General features: G+C 42.0%; 1 protein-coding gene across 6 annotated transcripts in view; it reads left to right on the plus strand.

Moving 5' to 3' along the window:
• RNF17 (ring finger protein 17) overlaps window positions 1-20,541 on the plus strand; it is a 241,496-nt gene that overhangs the window by 102,002 nt on the left and 118,953 nt on the right. For 5 of the 6 annotated variants that reach the window (XM_043530141.1, XM_043530127.1, XM_043530132.1 and 2 more), the window contains 3 exons: window positions 548-709; window positions 5,865-6,054; window positions 11,306-11,477. In XM_043530141.1, coding sequence (XP_043386076.1) covers window positions 548-709; window positions 5,865-6,054; window positions 11,306-11,477 — 524 coding nt within the window. The remainder of the gene's footprint in view (window positions 1-547; window positions 710-5,864; window positions 6,055-11,305; window positions 11,478-20,541) is intronic. The other variant, XM_043530136.1, reaches the window with a different exon arrangement.

Below are 20,541 nucleotides of genomic sequence, written 5' to 3' on the forward strand. Positions count from 1 at the left end.
AGAGAAAATAATGACAAGAAACGATGTACTATGATCCAAGAAGGAAAACAAGATACAACAAAAGCAAGAGAAACAGTAGTAAGTTATTAAAACATTTTTAACAGTCTATTACAATGAAATATTCTACAGAATACTACAACTATTTTACAGAAAGTGGCATGGTGGAACAATTATTTTTCACTTTGTAGTAGGTTTAGTCCTCAGGCTAATAGATGTCAGGTAAGTCTTTCAAACCCTGTTTATAGACACATGTAATTTGTCTTTATGACTGTTATTTGTAGAAGTGCCTAACTCAGATATGTTTCTTCAGAGCACTGTTTAGAAGAGCACATCATCAAGGGGGTGATCATAGTAGTTAGTGTGAAAGAGTGGTAGGCTATCTGCTGATAACTTTAAAAACTTGTATTGTTGAAAAGTGTCATTGTGACTGGTCAGTATGCAATAAAAAAATAACATTTGCCTAGGTGTGAATGTTATATGTGCATCAATAGATGTGGGGTATCAATAGATGTTTCATGTGTACTGTTTTCTGAACTGTTCTACACAGGTTCTCCAGAATTAGTTTTTGTCAGCCACGTAATAAACCCGTGCCACTTCTACATTCGGAGATATTCACAGAGGAAAACGGCAATTTTTTTGGAAAAAAAGCTGAGTCACTTTTGTAGTAGTAAGAGTTCATACCTTAGTCCATCAGACATTTTGGAACTAGGTAACTCAAATAATTTTCAAATACTTTACTTAATTTAAAATACCGTATTACAATATCTGTTTAGTTTTACAATTTTTATTCTCCATTCGTAGAATATGTTCAGCTAGTAAAATATCCTATACATTCTGGAGTGAGTGTTGCTGTGGAGAGTCACTATTGAGCTGTGAGAGAAACAGAACACATTTTCACCTATGTTATATAAAGTTAGGCACTCAGATATATATATTGACACCTAAATGATAGTGGCCTGATCTTCAGAAGGTCTGGAGCACCCACAGTTTCTCTTGACTTGAGCAGGAGTTGAGTGCTTTGCACTCCTGAAAATCCTGACACTTTTAAGTCACTGGCTATTGATTTAGCATCTGAATATAGCCATTAATTGGTGTGACTTTATTTTTTAATATATTGACTGAAAATAGATTAAGCCTGATTCATTCATTTTAGTGTATAAACCAACATGTACTCTCATGGGAGAAACCTTCCTTTCTTATGGTTAACTGAGTCTGGAACTGTTGCAGCAGTTAAAGTGAAAATAACATATTACTAGACATCCCTTGTCCCCATGTGATAGATGTTAGTCACATCATTTAATGCATTTCAGGAGAGTTCTTTTATTGAATGGTGATGAGCAGTATAAGAACCAGAATAGAACAGATAATAAAATTGAATAAATACTGGGATTTTATAATCTAGAAATTCAGTATTTTGACAGTTTCCTTCCTAAAAATTGCAAAAACAATCTTAAGTTTGGTGGCTGATATGAAGTCTGGTACAGTTACTGAGTGAAGGTTTATGTGGCAGTGAAGAACATATTGGATCTCTTAACTGGTCATTTCCAGACATTATAATGTTTGGGTTATTAAAGCTGTAGAATTTTTATAAGGGAAACAATATACTGGTAGTTGTTGGGTTTTATCTGGACTTGAACTTTGTAAAAAGAAACTTGTTTGTTTGCAACCTAACTCAGATTCTTTTTCAAATGATGGTCTCTGTATGTATTCCACACATGGGTACACATACGCTCCATGCTCCTGAGATTGGAGATTTGTAACAAGGTGTGTCCATTGGTCCATGCCTGCACAGGTTTTTTTCTTCATGGTGCTAACCGAGGGCATAAGGGGCAAAGTGGACTGATGCCTTTCCAGTTCCTTCTTTCTGATTCAGGCCACGTGGCAGTATCTCTTGTGTTCATAGATACCTTCATGCTTCTTTAGCAAACCTGTTAATAAATTGTAAATAGTTCTTAATATGGTATTTTTTAGTCTTTGATATAGTTCATATAGTCTAGTTCTCCCCATCTCAGGGAATTTTCCCTGTGGACAAGGACTATACCCAGGGTTTAAGAATTGCATATCCTGGCCCCACTCCTTCTCAGTGAGCGAGAAACACCAGTGCTGCTTTTACTGCCTTGGCAAGGCTCACAAATCTGCTAAGTGTTGCATTTGTCACTCCTTCCTCCCCGAACCCATAAGGGATGAGAGCTTCAGCTAAAGAAGCATCTCACAGACAGGGCCATGAGACCACCGTTAGTTTCAAGCTGGAGAGAGCCCCCTGTACCAGACTCAGTCGATGGCACCCATCCAAACAAGAACTCAGGAGCTAAGGTTTCATTTGCTAAGCCCAAAGAATTGCTTCCTAGGGCTTTTCATGCGAGCAAGGGGCACTCTCACAAGCAAAAGGACAGGTGGTGGTGTCGTCTTCAAAATCTGCCTCCAAAAGAAAGGATTCTTCCCTGGCTTCAACCAAGTTGGGTGAGTCTTTGCATGCAAGTCCTAAGAACTTAGGCTCGCTTGAACCTCATCAACGTGAGAGTGTGGCTCAAAGACGTACAGCTCCACCAGTACTGACTCTAGCGCCAATGCTTAAAACAAAGGATCAGAACCAACCGGCACAGTCTGAGAGGTCCGGGCTTGATACTGAATCAGTACTGGACCGCTCCTGGAAGGGCCTGCTAGATCCAACAGTCCCAACTAGAGGAACACTCCTGTGCTCTGGGAAGGTCCAAAACCTTCATCTCCCCAAAAGACATCTTCACCTATCCCTGTTTTCAATTCCTACTTCTTTCAAGTCCATCCTTATTCAGGGATATTGAGACACTGGAGGATGAATCTACCTCAAGAGGACAGGAATTTCCCCCTATATCTTCTGTGAGCAGGAGCATCCATTTGCCAGTACCGGTGGCTCTGCCATTTGAGCAAGAATCTGCCTTCTCATTGGCTGAGTTGGAAGTTCCAGACAAACAATTGTCTCAATATATGTGGGTTAGTCCAGCCAGACTCTAGAACAATGGTGGGCAACCTGTGGCCCGCGGACCATTTGTTTACATTTGCATGCCGCCCGCCTCTCCCAGTGGCCACGGTTCACTGTTCCCAGCCAATGGGAACTGCAGGAAGTAGCGGCCACCATGTCCCTGTGGCCCACTCCACTTCCCGCAGCTCCCGTTGGCCTGGAACAGTGAACCGCAGCCACACAAATGTCAACAAACTGTCTGGTGGCCTGCCAACGGATTACCCTGATGGGCTCCATGCTGCCCACCACTGCTCTAGAAGTATAGAAGACCTGGGTTCTATCTACCCAGATACAACTATTCAGGTACCCAGTGCCCTGGGGTCCCCCTGACTGGTTGACTTCCTGCTGGTTATTCCTGGCATTCTTGGGATCACTATACTAAGCACCCCCATTTATACACAAACTATACCTGCTATCTCCTAGCCAGCAGCTGCCTTTGTCAGAATATGGGGCAGAAGAAGTAGTTGACCTGGATCTGATAGTCCTAACTGCTGTCTCATTCTCCTTACCAGATGAGGTAGTTGCTCCTTCTTCATCTTCCCTGTCTGATGACCATAGGCATTATCAGGAGCATCTGGAGAGAGTGACGTCTTAGCTCCAGATTCAGTAGAGGAAGTCCAGGATACCCATCACTGGACATCTTACAACCTTCTGGACCCAGTGGGGGTGGCCCTTCCAATTAAGGAGGCCATTTTGGAGCCTGCCAGGGCAGTGTGGCATATCCCTATTTCCTTTGCCTGTACCCTTAAACAGCTGAGAAAATTTATTTTGTACCGGCTAAAGGGTTAGATTTCTTTTTTTATCCACCCAGGACCCAACTCCCTGGTGGTGCGGGCAGCTGCCAAAAGATTCAGGCTTCAACACCCTAAAACAACTCCATATGACAAAGGCACCAAATGCCTTGACCTTCTGGGGCGGAAGATATATTTATCAGCTAGTTTCCAATTTCAATTTGCTAACTACCAGATCTTTAGCAAAATTCAATTTCACGAACCATTCAAATTTGTGGAATTCAAGAATAAACTTTCCCAGGAGGTCAGGGCTCAATTCCCAGCCCTCGTCAATGAAGGCAAATTGGGGGCTAAGACTCCACTCCAAGCAGTAATGGACACAGCTGACACTGCATCTAGCACTATTGCCGAGCTTTCATCATGATGAAAGAGTCCTAGCTTCATGTTGCAGGGTTCCCCAGAGTGATACAAAATACCATTGAGGATCTGTCTGTGAACGAGTTCATTCAGTTCAATGAAAAGATTGACAGGTTGCTACACTTGCTTAAGGACTTCAGGACAACCAGCCCCGAAGAGAAAGCACCACAAGTAGGTGTATAGGCCCATATCTCTCCCTCAGCTGTTTTACCACCAGTGCTCTTATGAACTGCCATGCAAGTGCCAGTGGATACAAAGACTAAGGTATGTGACTTCCTCTACCTCATTCGCCTCTGCACACCCCACTTACCATCCAGGGCTTCTTTTGATGGGACTCTCAGACCACTTTACCTCTATTGATGCTGTCTCCTACTGCCCCCAAAGTTTTGATGTCCACTTCGCCCACAACTGAAGGGTGATAACAGGCAAGTGGGTACTAGAAGTAATCCACTGTGGCTGCAGAATCGAGTTCATCTTCCTCTCTATATCGAGGCAGTCAATTTTATGCAATTCTTGCTTCAGAAACCACATCATGCTCTCAGCAACATACCTAACAGGTGGGCAGAACTCTCTTGTGTGCAGTCTTAGCAGGTAGTTCTCCAGACACTACAAGTGAAAAATATACAACTCTCCTCTGAATGACATATTGGCTCAGTGGAGAAAGCCATCTTGCGATCTCTTTGCCTCAGAGACAAACAAGAAGTTCAGTCTTTACTGCTCCACAGCATCATTAGGTCACTGCTCCAGTGGCGATGCCCTTCTTCTTCCCTGGATGGACCATGTGAGGTATGCCTTTCCTCCCATTCCACTACATCCTTAGGTTTTTCAGAAGATTCATCAGGACAGGGCCCTGGTCATTCTCATTACACCCAATTGATCCAAACAGTTCTGATTTCTGGATCCCTTCTGAATGTCAGTCCGTCCTCCTTCCCAGAGATGTTCTGAGTTAACCGCAAAATCAGACATTCCAACCTAGACCCTCTTTATCTTACGGCCTGGTATTTGGACAGAACTCAGACCTGGAGCACTCATGTTCAGAGGCTGTTCAAAGTATTCTTAACCACAATAGAAATTTCTCCGCCAGAAAATGCTACCTAGTTAAGTGGAGGTGTTTCTCTACCTGGATGTTACAGGAGAAATGTTCGTCCGCACTGCCCCTTGTACTCTTGGTTATCCGCATGCGCAAAAAACTATGCAGGTACAGACCAGTGGATACTGCTTGCTACAAATTTCCTATCTCAGGCACAGGGAATACATGTATATCCATGCATGGAATACTGAGAATGGACCGCACATCTTGAAGAACCTCCAGTTATAGGTAAGTAACCTCCATTTTCCATGATCTGTTATGATCCCTGACAGATATAAAAGGGAAACTAGAAATACAAAATGGGAAAGGATTGCCTAGAAAGGAGTACTGCAGAAAAGGATCCGGGGGTTATAGTGGATCCCAGATTAAATGAACCAACAGTTAAATACTATGGCTGAAAAAAAAGGGAATATTGTTCTGGGATATATTAGCAGGAGTGTTGTAAACAAGATGTGAGAAGTAATTCTTCCACTCTGCTCAGACTGATAAGGCCTGAACTAGCTATATGGTAAAATGTAAACCATGGCAGGATGTACTAAAATGTAATGACAGTAGCTTCTAAACTAAGATATTTAAGTCATGGATTTAGTTGGTTTAAAATTGTAGTGTTTTTTTAATCTTTATTTAGGTGCAAGAATCTTTATCAACAGTAAAGAAAATGGAATGTGGTGCCGTGGAACTATCACTGAGTTGATTCCCCTGGAAAGTAAAAATAAGGAAAAACCCTGTGGTTCAACAAAATACAAAATTCATGATGTTGCAGTGATGCAAGTATTCATGGAAGACTTTGGGAATTCTGAAGTTTTAGTTGGTTCAGGGTATGATTATCGTATCATAACTACATCTGTCTTTGTGGATAAAAATAGCCTCTTGTCCCAAACTGTGGCATTTCAGCTGTTGGTTTCTGATAGGAGTATGTACTATGAAAATCAATAAAACTACCTTTTTCTCAAATTAATAACCAAATACACAAATGAATGCTCTGTGACTTGCATACAGCCGCACGCACACAAATATTATATACATTAACCTCTGAGGAAATATATCTAAGTTACGGTACAAGACATGAATGTGTAAAATTGCAGACTTTGAAAATTCAGTGTCTGAACAAGATACATTTCCATGTTGCCACCTATTGCAACTTTATTGCGAATATCGTGATATTTGGTGTCTTTCTAAAAGCACTCCTGTAATCATGACTGCATGAGAATCTTGGCTTTCATTTAAAAAAAAATGGTTTCTAGCCCTCATGGTTACAGAGAGAAGTTTGAAAATGTGATGAAGTGCATCCTATGGGTCAAATCAAAAGGTAAATAAAAGGAACCTAAAATGTGGTGTGGTTTTTGTTTTTGTTTTTTAAAGATTTGTAAACCTTTGTTTGTTTGTTTGTTTGTTTTTTAAAGATTTGTAAAACCTAATGGTTTTGAGGGGTTGACTCTTGGTTTTTAAACATTTGAAGTTTGCAATACTGTATTTCTCACAATTGTAAAATAAATTTGTCACTAACAGGCTAGATAGGAGGAATTGTGGTTTTACAGTCTTAAGAATGAATTGGGAGAACTAATTTTTTTGAGTGATGCTGGAGCTTTTTACACTGCTTTTTCTAATGGCATCAAACCTTGAAAAGCATATAACTCTGTCATGAGCATATTCTATATACCTTTTTTTATACTTTGACAACATTTTAATATCTTGTGCCAATGAAGTCAAATTGAATTTTGCTTGTTTGATTTCTGTCGGTGTATTAAGATGACCCCCATGTTTTAAAAAAAGACTATTTTCCCTAGTCTGTGAACTGTTTTTGTGGGGAAGTGTAGGCACAGTAGGATTTCTGAGTGCTTTTTTAATGCTTGCTGTTGTAGTAACTGAGTGACCTTATGAAGTCAGGCTTCAGAGTAGCAACCGTGTTACTCTGTATCCGCAAAAAGAAAAGGAGGACTTGTGGCACCTTAGAGACTAACCAATTTATTTGAGCATAAGCTTTTGTGAGCGACAGCTCTCCATCGGATACATTCAGTGGAAAATACAGTGGGGAGATTTATATACACAGAGAACATGAAACAGTGGGTGTTACCATACACGCTGTAATGAGAGTGATCAGGTAAGGTGAGCTATTACCAGCGAGGGGCGTGGGCAGGGGAAACCTTTTGTAGTGATGATCAAGGTGGGCCATTTCCAGCAGTTGACAAGAATATCTGAGGGACAGCGGGGGGAATAAACATGGGGAAATAGTTTTACTTTGTGTAATGACAGGTTTCATAGCAGCAGCCCTGTTAGTCTGTATTCGCAAAAAGAAAAGGAGTCTCTAAGGTGCCACAAGTACTCCTTTTCTTTTTACTTTGTGTAATGACCCATCCACTCCCAGTCTTTATTCAAGCCTAAGTTAATTGTATCCAGTTTGCAGATTAATTCCAATTCAGCAGTCTCTCGTTGGAGTCTGTTTTTGAAGTTTTTTTTTTTGTTGAATTGCCATTTTTAGGTCTGTAATCTGTTTATCCCTCTCCCCCCCCCCCCCCCCCCCCGATTCCTCAGACGTTCTTGTCAACTGCTGGAAATGGCCCACCTTGATTATCACTACAAAAGGTAACACCCATTGTTTCATGTTCTCTGTGTATATAAATCTCCCCGCTGTATTTTCCACTGAATGCATCCGATGAAGTGAGCTGTAGCTCACGAAAGTTTATGCTCAAATAAATTGATTAGTCTCTAAGGTGCCACAAGTCCTCCTTTTCTTATGAAGTCAGTTAACTTCTCTGCCTAAACTTTCCTATCTGTAAAATGAATACATGTTACAGAATTGCTTGTGCTTTCACAGTATTTTGACTTGGCTGTAAGGACAGTTTCTTTCTGTAAATAAACTGTAATTTGAACCCAGTCCTTGGAATTGTTTTTAAAAAATGTTCATTCAAAATGGACTTAAATTAAGACCCAGTTCTTTTTGTAATAAAAAAAACATACTACTTTATACTGATCATCAAATTAAAACTTTTTTTAAGAAATAATATGCTATCTGAAAGCATAATGTAAAATATTATTCCATGGGCATGTTAGCAATAGAAAGGTAAGGGGGAGGTATCATTTAATTTGTAAAAAAATCTACAGGATCAGATTTCCAGTGGTGTCATCCTGCCCAGCTCCTCTAGTGGGGATAATTGTATTGTTGGAAATGGGTCAAGTTGGGTATCGTTCAAAAGCCCTTTTTCCCGTTAACACAATGATGCCAAACATGACAAACCTAGAACAGATATGTGGGTACATATTCAAGAAAATGTTTTAAAATCAGCTTTTTAAAAATTATATTTTAACATAGGTTGCATTGCTTACAAAAAGATGTAGATCTTTGGTAATCCTAAGGAAGTTGGCCTTGGTATGTAGGACTGAAAACATTTATTCATCACTTATCAGTGTTGTCTCTGTTTAGGGCACCATTGCTAGACACGTTGTCACACTGATCTTCGTCCACACATATCTCCGTACAAAGCAGACTGCTAGCCAAACATTTGCAGGGTGGTGAGCATTTGCTCTTTGCACACAACTATTTGATTAACTAAAGGACTGATTTGGGAGCAAATGGTATTTCACACACAACTGGTGTGATCAGTCCATCCTCCAAGACCTATCCATGCCAGTTAGTGTTTTGGATGTGTTCAGTCATCCTGGAGCCATTCCATTGCTTGATAATTTGCCCTCTTGATAGGAGGTATAAATGCACCCTTTGTCAGTGGCAGTTTTTCTCCATTTGTCTGCTTCTTGGAAAACATCCACCAGTGTATCTCTGCAAGTGTTGTAATGTTTGTCTTCAAATGGTAGACTCAGCACATGAATGCATACAGTGCATTTGTGACCTCATCAGTTCTGAGCACCTTCAGAGTGAGGAGAGAGTCTTCAGCTGCTGAATCAAATGCCTTCCAGTAAGGTAATTTGATTTTTCCAGCCAGCCAGTAGCATCACATCCTGAAAAGACGTAGAAACCTGACAGTGTGGTGGTTTTTAATGGTCCAGGTGATAGGAACACATCTCTGAGGAATATACATGAATTCTGTTCCCCAGCAACAGGCACAAAAATGGAGTCTTGCAGAAGGCTTGGGTAGTATCTCCTAGAGAGCACTAGAACATACATCTCTTATGCAAAAAATCCAGAGTTTCGTATCGCCTCTGTCTCTGCCATTGATGGCATGCGAGATAATTTTAGTGTCAGTCTTTTCATGTGAACTATGAAGAAATTCCATTTAATGTGAGAGAGCAACTTCATTATGCTATGTGACAAAAGAATTCTTTGAGCAATTCTTTGCATGCTGGAGCATGTTTCCTGGAAGGTATAGGGTTAACTCATCCTTCATGCAACTATGTGACCGTAGTTTTTTCACTGTGACTTTACGGATGTTTGTAGAGTCAATGATTTTATGTTGGACAGGTGCAGTACCATGGAGTTTCTTCTTTCTGATATTGATTCCTTTGTAAATGTGTCAAATACTAGGTCATCATAAGTCCACTATTTTCTCTATACCCTTATAATTAAGTGTTGAGCCAAATTTTTGAAGGTGTTAAGAGTTTCTGGTTTGTTGCGGGCTTGTACCTCAGCCACACTATCTACGATTGCTACACTGAAAGGCCTGTACTGGTCACATTGTCAGTAGGTGCTGGCTTAGGAAGACTATACAAGATATTCGTTAGTTTTCTTTTCTCCCGGCACACTGATATTGTTCCAGTGCATTCAAACATCGATCATGGTACCATGGAGAACTCATATTTCCCAAAGTCTCACATAGATCAACATCACGCTGAGATCTGAAGACAATGAGGAGATGAGCAAACAGTGACCTGTCTGGTTAGCTGTGTAATAGTCCCTGCCACGTTCATGCTAACTTTCTTTGCATTTGAGCACATTTTAGTCTCTTCTTGATTGGAGCCCATAGATTGGCACAGCCTTGGATAATTCTTTTTGAGGGCTTCATACAAGTCATGACCCAACGTATCCATTCAGCTGACACTTTTTTAGGTATCATCACTGAAGACTACTTCCATTGTGATATTAATGAGCTCCAGTCTGTCATATGCTGATGGGTTGCCCTTGTGACTAAGCTCATCCTGTAGCTTTAAAGTGGCCCCTTGGCATTTAACAGCACCTAATTAGTCTACGGAGTGCTTGGTTGCTTCTGGGGAAGTCATTCCATTCATGCTTAATATTTAGTTTGTAATTCAAGGAGTTCTGGGGCTGCCAGGAAATACCAGGAAAGATCATTTGGATGCTGTCTGATGCCATCAACCCCCCAATGACTTTGATCTGTTTTTTGTATTCTAGAGCTTTGTCTGAGCCAAGTGCACAGAGGGGAACTAGCAACCTTTAAATAACCCAGTTTCCTTTTGAAATTCCTCCCGTATGTCAGGGTCAGACTTTTCTATACTTTTTTTTTTTTTTTCAGCGAGGTGTACCAAGTAATCATTGCAGAATGATTGGCTGAATCTAAAGGAAGAAATATTTCACAAAGTCTTATAGTACTGTCAGGTGCAAATTCCAATTAACTGTCCTGACGGGTTAAATAAAGAGCAACAAAGACTCAACCGTCTTCGTGAATCACCGCATCATCCCAAAATGTATCCAGTATCATGTTCTGAGCATTAACTGATAAAACAGTACCACCAGTTGAAGGCCACAATTTAACTTTGGGGGGTGTATGATTGACATGCTTGTGCTAAAGTATAATTTTAAAAAGCGGATTTTTAAACATTTTCTAAAATATATATCTACATAATTGTTCTAGGTTTGTCATGTTTGTGGGAGCAAGGGCTTTCGAATGATACCCAACATGACTCATTTCCAACAACACTGTATTATCAAAATTTCCCCCAACCAGAGGACTTGGAGTTAGGAGCTGGGGGGGAAAGGGAGAGCAAGTTCTCGCTGTCATGCCCTAGAGGGTGACACCATTGAAATTGTGATTCTGTAGATTTTTATGAATCAAATGAAACCTCTCTTATTTTTCTATCATTAACTGCTCACGGAATTACAGATGCTCCCAGACTACGCTGCATTTTTATACTATCATTGTTTGTTTATATTCCCACTAGGATTGGTGGTGTCCCTGTGGTGAGGCCAGAACAAGTTGTTCTACAGAACTTAGTGGTAAATGACTTGTGTGTGTTTATAAGGAAGCCTGATCCATGTATAGAGGCGCAGCTCAGGGATATTCCTCCGTTAGCAGTGCAGTGCTCGCTGAAGGACATAGTTCCCAAAAACTCAGTAAGTAAGCGTTGTTTGTACTGTTTAAGAGAGAATTTCATTCAGGTTTTTTATTATGGAAGTTCAAATTAGTCCTATTTTCGTGACTTTCCAAATACCCCAAAAAAACCACAAGGAGAATTCAGAGGTATACAGCAGTTCTATCAAGTTATATATTAAAAAGATAGGCTTGTGCTTATTTTCCAAACTATGTATGTAATGATAGTTTACATAGCAACTGGCATTTCTTAAAAATAATTAATGTTTTAAAGGATATATTACAATAAAAGATTTATACTTCACTGGTTTGGGGGTTGTTCTGGAGATGTCCTTTTCTCACATTCCAAAAAAGAGAAATATAGAATTGGTTGTCTGATAACTTGGGCCAGGGGCATGTCTGTCTTTTTTCAAAATTCAACCAAATAGGGAATGGTATAGAACAGTGCTCTTTTAGAATAGTTTCATAAATATCTGATTGAGGTTTTCCTTTTTTACCAAAAACCTGGTGCTGCTCACCTTTAAAATAGTCTTGATGTTTCTTCATGCTTTCTTCTGTCCAACTCTCCCCACTTGCTACTAACACTTGTTCCTTAAAAAAAGGACATAAGTTGCTTTTATTTGTGCTCGTTGAGTTAGCCTCACTTGTGCAATGTTCCTATGTGGACAGAGATGTTGAAATAATATATCCATACATTTCTAGGGATATCACTGTAGACAACCTTAAATGGCTGACATTTCAGCTCATATTACACTGATAAGTGGTAACAATTAACTTGCAAGTCTAAATTATTGAAATGACCTCCTCTGCTTGCCTAAATCTTCAAACTAGAAACACACAGGCTTAGAACTGTGAAGGGAAAACCACTGATCTTGCTCATTCCAAGAGTTAAATAAATAAATATGAGATGGCAAAAAGACCTGTCACCATAAACAAACTGAATTTTTTTTTAATGGTTTATAGTTGCATTGTTTCAAAGCCTGGTGTTCTGATCTTGCTGATATTATTTGTGACTTACAGTCAATGTGAGATCTCCGTTGCTTTAATAATGGCTTAATCAAAAAGAACTGAGTATAATTTAAACTAAACATTTCCCTTCAAAATTGAAGGGGCATAGTTGACCTAAAAATGCTCCCAAAAGGTCCAACCTGCTTTTGAGTACGTCTACCAATTATTGAGGTTTTAGAACCACACTTTCCATTGTGTGTTTGTTTGTTTTTTGTTTTTTTTAAATGTTTCACACACAAAGGAAAAGAAACCCACACAAAGAGGAGAGCAGGACTGTGCAGGGAAAGTGATTATACCAAAAATGCTGTCAAATGTAGAAAGTAAGGCTGTCAAGCGATTAAAAAAATTAATCACGATGTTAAACAATAGAATGCCATTTATTTAAAATATTTTTGGATGCTTACTATATTTTCAAATATATTAATTTCAATTGCAACACAGAATACAAAGTATAGTGTTCACTTTATTTTTTATTACAAATATTTGCACTGTAAAAAACAAAAAATGTATTTTTCAGTTCACCTCATACAAGTACTATATCATGAAAGTTGAACTTACAAATGTAGAATTATGTACAAAAAAAACTGCATTCAAAAATAAAAGTGTAAAATGTTAAAGCCTACAAGTCCACTCAGCTCTACTTCTTGGTTAACCAATCACTCAGACGAACAAAGTTGGTTACAATTTGCAGGAGATAATGCTGCCTGTTTCTTGTTTACAATGTCACCTGAAAGTGAGAACAGGTGTTCGCATGGCACTATTGTACCTGGCGTTGCAAGATATTTACATGCCAGATGCACTAAAGATTCATATGTCCCTTAATGCTTCAAACACCATTCCAGAGAACATGTTTCCATGCTGATGATGGGTTCTGCTTGATAACGATCCAAAGGAGCGTGGACTGACGCATGTTCATTTTCATCATCTGTGTCAGATGCCACCCGTAGAAGGTTAACTTTTCTTTTTTGGTGGTGAGCTCTCACTTGGAGCTATTACAGATTACATCATTTTCTGTAAAGATGGCTGCTACCAGTATTGGGCTCAGAAAAAAGAAATTATAATCTAATGTATTACATTTAGCATGTGACAATTTTTTATTAACTTCTCAACTTCTTGGGTCATATTGTGCCCTAGATTCCTAAATGCAGCTTACGTTGATTTAAATTGAAGTGATATACTGATCTAAGACCTTGCTTGGTGCCAAAGTTTTACAGTTCTTCGAGGAGTGTCCTTGTGGGTGCTCCACTTCAAGTGAACGTGCTCCCCGCAGATCAGAGAATTTCTGCAGCACTGCTCATCTGGGTCACCACGAACTCTTCCCGTTGCACACCGCTATCAGCGCCGCCTGACCAGACCCCCCTGAGTTCCTTCTCACCCATCCTCTGCTTCAGACAGAGCTCCCAGTAGTGTTAAAATTGATAGTCTTTATTGTTAGCATAGACTTTTTAATCCTCTAATTAGATTTAGTTAACCCTTTCTCCGTGTTTCTTTTTATTAAGGAAAAAAATTCTTTCCCTCTTTATTACCCCTTAGAATAGTGTGTGTCCACCTTTAAGGCAGACCCACTACAATTTGAGCCATTCCCAGTTCGCCGGGCTTCAAGCATTGCTTTTCTTGCTGGGAGGTGATCCCAATCTCAGACACTCTCAGTGCCTCAGTGGGGGACACATCCCTCAAAAATGCTTTCACTGCAGCAACTTAAAGGCTCATGCCAGGAAAGACAGGGACCTACGACTTAAACTTATCATAATGGAGAAGTTACTGTGCCTGGCATCTGACCCTGGACAGCAGACTCCCTCTGGACAAAGTTCTCCAACGACCCCTTCTGACAGCCTTCACCCTCTCACGGAGGAAGGGTCACTCCTCTGAAAAGGAGTGAGGAAAAAGGCACCAACTTCCCCTCTTAAAGAGCTACCAAAAAAGAAACAGTCTCTGGCTCCTTCTGTGTCCTCAGCACAGACAGCACTGTGGCCGAGTACATTCGAGACACTGGGATCCTCCGGTACCATGTGTACTGACAGAGCCGATGACCTTAAGCGGGCAGGCTCGGAGTCAAGAGACAACCAGAAGTTTACCTCCTCTGCCATGGTACCAATAGAGCCATTTAAATATGTGGCACCAGTGCACTCTACATAGACTGTGGCACCACCTCCTGCTCCCATAGCACAAAGCACTCAGATGTCAGCACCAGCGCCTGCATCCGATGAAGTGAGCTGTAGCTCACGAAAGCTTATGCTCAGATAAATTGGTTAGTCTCTAAGGTGCCACAAGTACTCCTTTTCTTTTTGCAATTACAACGGCACCATGAGCGTCGACCAGCCCGGCATCAAAACCATTAGTTACCATACCAATTCCTATATCACAAAGACTGATTTTGTCTCATCAACACAAGCTTCTCCATTTTTTGGTACGTTTCGATACACATGGTACCATGCCAACCCACCTCATTTCTGGCCTCTCCATTTTCCAGTGAAGATGAGGAGGAGGAAGGTGCTTATTCATCACACCACTCCTTTCCAATTCAAACTAGCACAGCATTAGGTCCACCTGTTCAGCTGACACCCAGGCATGGTATAGGCACCAATGGATGCTACCACCTATGCCATTCCCCTTGCAATGGCCCTACTGGGATCTTTACGGAGCATACAGGAGACACTAACCTAGGCCCCTGAGCGCCTATAGAAAAGAGACTAGAACTTCCCCACCACCCTCAGTGGCTGTACCATCAGAGCCCCTTGAGGAAACTTTTGAAGAACAGGAAGAGGCTCTGGAACAGGAAACTACACTAGCAACCAACATTTCCTTCTGTTCATCAGACGAGACCATAATTCCTCCACCACCCATAACTGCAGATGACTTCAGACGTTTCCAGGAGCTCTTCAAAAGAATGGCTGAATCACTAGAGATCCCCTTAGAGGAGATTTCAGAGTCCAAACATAAATTACTGGACATTCTCCAAACATTAGTTTCATCAAAGATTGTGCATCCAGTGAACAAAGCACTTATGGAGCCGGCTAAAAACATATGGCGGACTATGGCAATAATAATGCCCACTTGCAAGAGAGCTGATAAAAAATACTACATCCCCTCAAAGGGGATGTAATATTTTTTATTTTCTCACCCTGAACCGAATTCCTTAGTGGTTGATGGTGTCAATCAATAAGGCAGACAACACCAATACAGATCCACTCTGTACAATAGAGTGGAAATGGTTTAATCTCTTTGGCCGCAAGGCCTACTCATCAGCCAGTCTTAAATTCCAGATTGTCAGTTCTGCTGCACTGATGATGAAATACGATCACACAAATTATTTCAACTGACAGACTTCATTGACCACATACCAGAGCACAGAGGAGACCAGTATAAAGCTATCATCACGGGGGGCCATCTAATAGTCAAAATTGCTTTACAGGCATCTTTAGATGCGGCAGACGTGGCGGCACATTCTATAGCTATTGCCAAGTTCTGCGCTGGGCTTCATGGCTTCACTTGTCTGGCTTCCCAAGGGTGGTACAGTCCACCATGGAGGATCTCCCCTTTGATGGTCAGAAGTTGTTTGCCACAAAGACTGACAAGTCCCTTCACACCTTGAAAGACTCTCGCATAACCCTTTGTTCCCTTGGATATACATGCCTGCACCAAGAAAAAAACAGGGGAAATACTATTCCACCCAGCCTACAAGATCAGTCCTATTTGCCCAACAACAGAGGCAATACAACACACAAAGGCACAGAAACCTACAAGGTGTCTACCACCTCTGACTCAATCATTGGCATCCCAACAACCCTTTGCAAAACAACAATTTTGAGGGTTTGGTCGAGGGCCCAAGGGACCTCCCCCATTCCTCAGTGCTGACACCATCACAGACCATCCCGTTTTGGACGCTGTTTGATGCCTCTTACTCGGCATGGCAATCCATCACCACGGACAAATGGGTTCCAGAAATAATCAACATGGGTTATTTGATACCATTCACCTCCATCCCACTCTACCCACCCTCCCTCCCTAGCCTTCTTCATGGACCCTTCTCAAGAACAACTTCTATGGCAAGAAGTAAACCACCTACTATGTTTGGGTGCCATGGAACCAGTACCATCACAACACAGAGGGAAAGGGTTTTATTCCCACTACTTAACACAGAAGAAGAACGGAGGATGGAGACCTATTCTAGACCTCAGGAAACTCAACAAATTCATAAGGGTCCAATGGTTCAGGATGGCCACATTAGCAACGATAATATCAGCACTGGAAGAGGGGTACGCGTTCTTGGCCCTCGACCTCCAAGATGTCCATTTTCACATAACCATACATCCTGCTCACAGGAAGTTCCTCAGATTTACTCTGGGGACAAAACATTATCAATATAAAGTTTTACCTTTCAGTCTTTTGGCAGCACCACGAGTGTTCTCCAAAATTCTTGTGGTAGTGGCAGCACACCTCTGCAAGCAGGGGGTGATAATATTTCCCTATCTGGGTGATTGCCTACTAAAAGCTTCCACCCGGGAAGATGCCTTACTCATGGGACACTCTCCCTATTTTCATGGCTGGCAATACAAATAAACATACAAAAATCAACACTGACACCCATGCAGAAACAGGACTTCATCGGGGCCCATCTCAACGCTCTGGAGGCCAAAGCATCACTACTACCGACCAGATTCATCACTATAGTCAGTATGATCTCAGCAGTACTGAACAGACCACAATCGGCATGGACCTGCTTCCAACTATTAGGCTGTATGGTGGTAACAGCATTTGTGGTACGACACGCAAAGCTTCACAATGCACTGCATTCAGCGTTGGCTAAGAACCGTTTACATTTCACACAGACACAGCCTGAACAAGTATCTTACCATGCCACTCAAAGTCAAAGACTCTGCACTGGTGGACTCAACCCCACAATGTGTGTGTGGGAGTCCCTTTCACACAGACTCCACCTTCAATGATACCACAGCCGCCTCCTCGATAGGCTATGGGGCTTGCTCACAGCACCATACAAATCAGGGCAGATAGTCACCTTCAGAGACACTGTTGTGTATATAAACCTAGAACTATGTTCAGTTTGCAACACGTGTTTGCACTTCCTGCCCTTGATCAGAAACAAGTCCAGAAGGGTAAACGGATAACATTGTCTGTGTGTTTTATATAAACTGACGGGGAGGGGCAAGATCACACTCCTTATGCATCAAAGCCATGAAACTACAGTGTATCCAGCACAATGTCAGCATATCAGTCTCGTATCTCCCAGGATGTCAAAACACGATAGTGGATACATTGAGCAGATAATTCTCTCAGGACCATGAGTGGGAGCTGAGCATCACAGTCCTACAGAACGTATTCAGACACTGGGGTCACCCATCCATAGACCTCTTTGTGACCTCCCAGAACTACAAATGCCTGAAATTCTGCTCAAGAGCAGGGATGGGGTTCTGATCCCTGGGAGATGCGTTTCCTCAAACGGGACGCGCCTGTGCTATACACATTTCCCCCTATCCCCATGCTATCGAGTTTAATACACAAAATATGAACCAACAAGGCCAGAGTCATCTTGATCGCTCCCACGTGGCCAAGACAAACTTGGTAGTCGTAGCTGTTGAGGATGGCAGTATGTACACTGTGCATTCTTCCACTTCTGCAGAACCTTCTATCACAGGATGCTGGACAAATTTACCACCTGAACCTGGAGAGGCTTCATCTGAGAGCATGGCTTCCACCTGTTTCCATCATGATGAACTGACCTGCTCGGAACAGGTGAAGGACATATTATTAAACAGCAGAGGGACATCCATACATAATACCTGCATAAATGGAAGAGATTCAACATATCGTGTCAAAACAAACAAGCCAGGGCCCTTACTGCCCCCTTACTAATGATATTAGAATATATACAGTATTGGAACTAAAAAAATCTGGCCTATTGCTTAGCTCAGTCAGAGTACACTTTGCAGAGTACACCGTTTTTCACTACAAGGTGGACAGGATATCCATATTTGCACATGCTATCACCAAATGCTTTCTTAAGGGTTTCAGACATGTCTACCCTGAAATACATGTACCTACCCCACCTTGGGACTTGAACTTGGTACTACGCTGCCTTACTGGGGCCTCATTCGAACCATTAGCAACATACTCTCTCTCAAAGCTGTCAAAAGTAGCTATCTTAGTTGCTGTTACGTCTGCCCATCAAGTGGGAGAGCTAGTGGTCCTCATAGCACACCCAACATATACCAACTTTTGCAAGGACAGGGTCACCCTAAGACCTCATCCAAATTTTTACCCAAAATACCACCACCTTTCCATTGGAATCAACCAATACCTCTCTCCTAATTTTTTCCACACGGGACTTGGCACTATACATGGTAGATGTCAGACACGCACTGGCATTCTATCTTGACAGGACTAAGCTTTTCAGAAAGTCATCAAGGCTTTTTATTTCGACTTCTGAACAATCTAACGGTTCAGCGATTTCCAGATACAGGCTATCTAAATGGATTTCTGGGTGCATCCACTTTTATTGCAACAGAAGAGTATACAACCCCAGCAGGGATCCGAACCTACTCCCCCAGATCCTTATCAACTTTAGTAGCCTTTCTAAACAATATACCGATTACAGACATATATAATGCAGCCACCTGGGCATCCACACATGTTTGCAGAACGCTACGCGATTGACCAGAGCTCAAGATCGGATGCTTTGTTAGGACTTACTCTGTTATCACTTACTCATGCAACTCCGAAGCCCCTTCCACATCCACTGAGGGGCACTGCTCGACAGCCATCTGAAATGGAGCACCCAGAGGCGTGTTCCTTGAAAGAGAAGAGAAGGTTACTCACTCTGTGTGGTAACTGAAGTTCTTCTAGATGGGTGTCCCTGTGACTGTTCCACTGCCCACCCCTCTCCCCCATAGGTGCCAACTCTGTGGGTGCTCTGGGGCTGGAGCACCCATAGGGAAAAATTAGTGGGTGCTCTGCACCCACCAGCATCCAAGCTCCACCCGCACCTGCCCCCAAGCGTGCCACGTCCCCGCTCCTCTGCCTACCTCCCAACGCTTCCCGCCACCAAACAGTGGTTTGGTGGTGTGCTGGGAGGGAGGGGGAGGAGCGGGAATGTGGCATGCTCAGGGGAGGAGGCAGGGCTGGGGCAGGGATTTGGGGAAGGAGTTGGAATGGGGCAAGGAGGGAGCGGAGTTGGGGCAGGGACTTTGGGGAAGGGGTTGGAATGGGGGCGGGGCAGGGGTGAAGTTGGGGTGGAGGCAGAGAGGGGTCAAGCACCCACCGGCGGAAGCAGAAGTCGGCGCCTATGCCCTCCCCTATACTTCAGGGTTCAGTCTACGGACTCTGCAGTAGAGAAGGAACCATGTGGGTGGGTCTGGTTGCATGGTTCTACATAGGTGCCAACAATGGCGTGAGACGGGGAGAGCATATGCACAACCCAGACAAGCACTGTTGCTGAAATTCTCCAATCAAAGGTGCAGAGGCACATTCACCTGAAGTGGAGTGCCCACAGGGACACCCATCTCTAAGAACCTCAGTTACTGCAAAGGGTGATTAACCCTCTTTTTCTTACAGGATGTCACAGCTTTCTAGCAGTCTCTTCTAAGATGGGTACATTTGTATGGTATACTTTAGAGACTCACTGTGTTGAGCTGGGAGCAAAATCTTTACCCATAATCCTTTAATTTCACTTGCTCAAACACTTATCACACTGCTGGTGCTATTTATACGAACACTAAAAATCTGACTTACTATCTAATGCTTTTGCTCATTGGGATAGTCTCACAATATACGCTATTTTTGTGAGGGTTCCATGAGCACAACAATGTAAGCCCCACAAATATTTCTGTTCCTACAATTATATATTCTCTTCCATTTATTAATAAAAATTGCCTATTTATAGTGTTTTTAAATTCTATTTAATGGTTCTACACTGTTTTTTTTGAAGTGTTTAATAACAGTACTAAGAGACTTTGGAAACAGATGGGAGGGATTGCCTGAAGAAAGGCAAGAGATTAAAAAACATAGTTTGGTCAAACTATGACTACTGGGTACCAAACAGTCTGCAAGTAAATTCCAAAAAAG

The sequence above is a fragment of the Chelonia mydas genome, chromosome 1 (genome assembly GCF_015237465.2).
Source record: "Chelonia mydas isolate rCheMyd1 chromosome 1, rCheMyd1.pri.v2, whole genome shotgun sequence".
Classification (NCBI taxonomy): Eukaryota; Metazoa; Chordata; order Testudines; family Cheloniidae; genus Chelonia; species Chelonia mydas.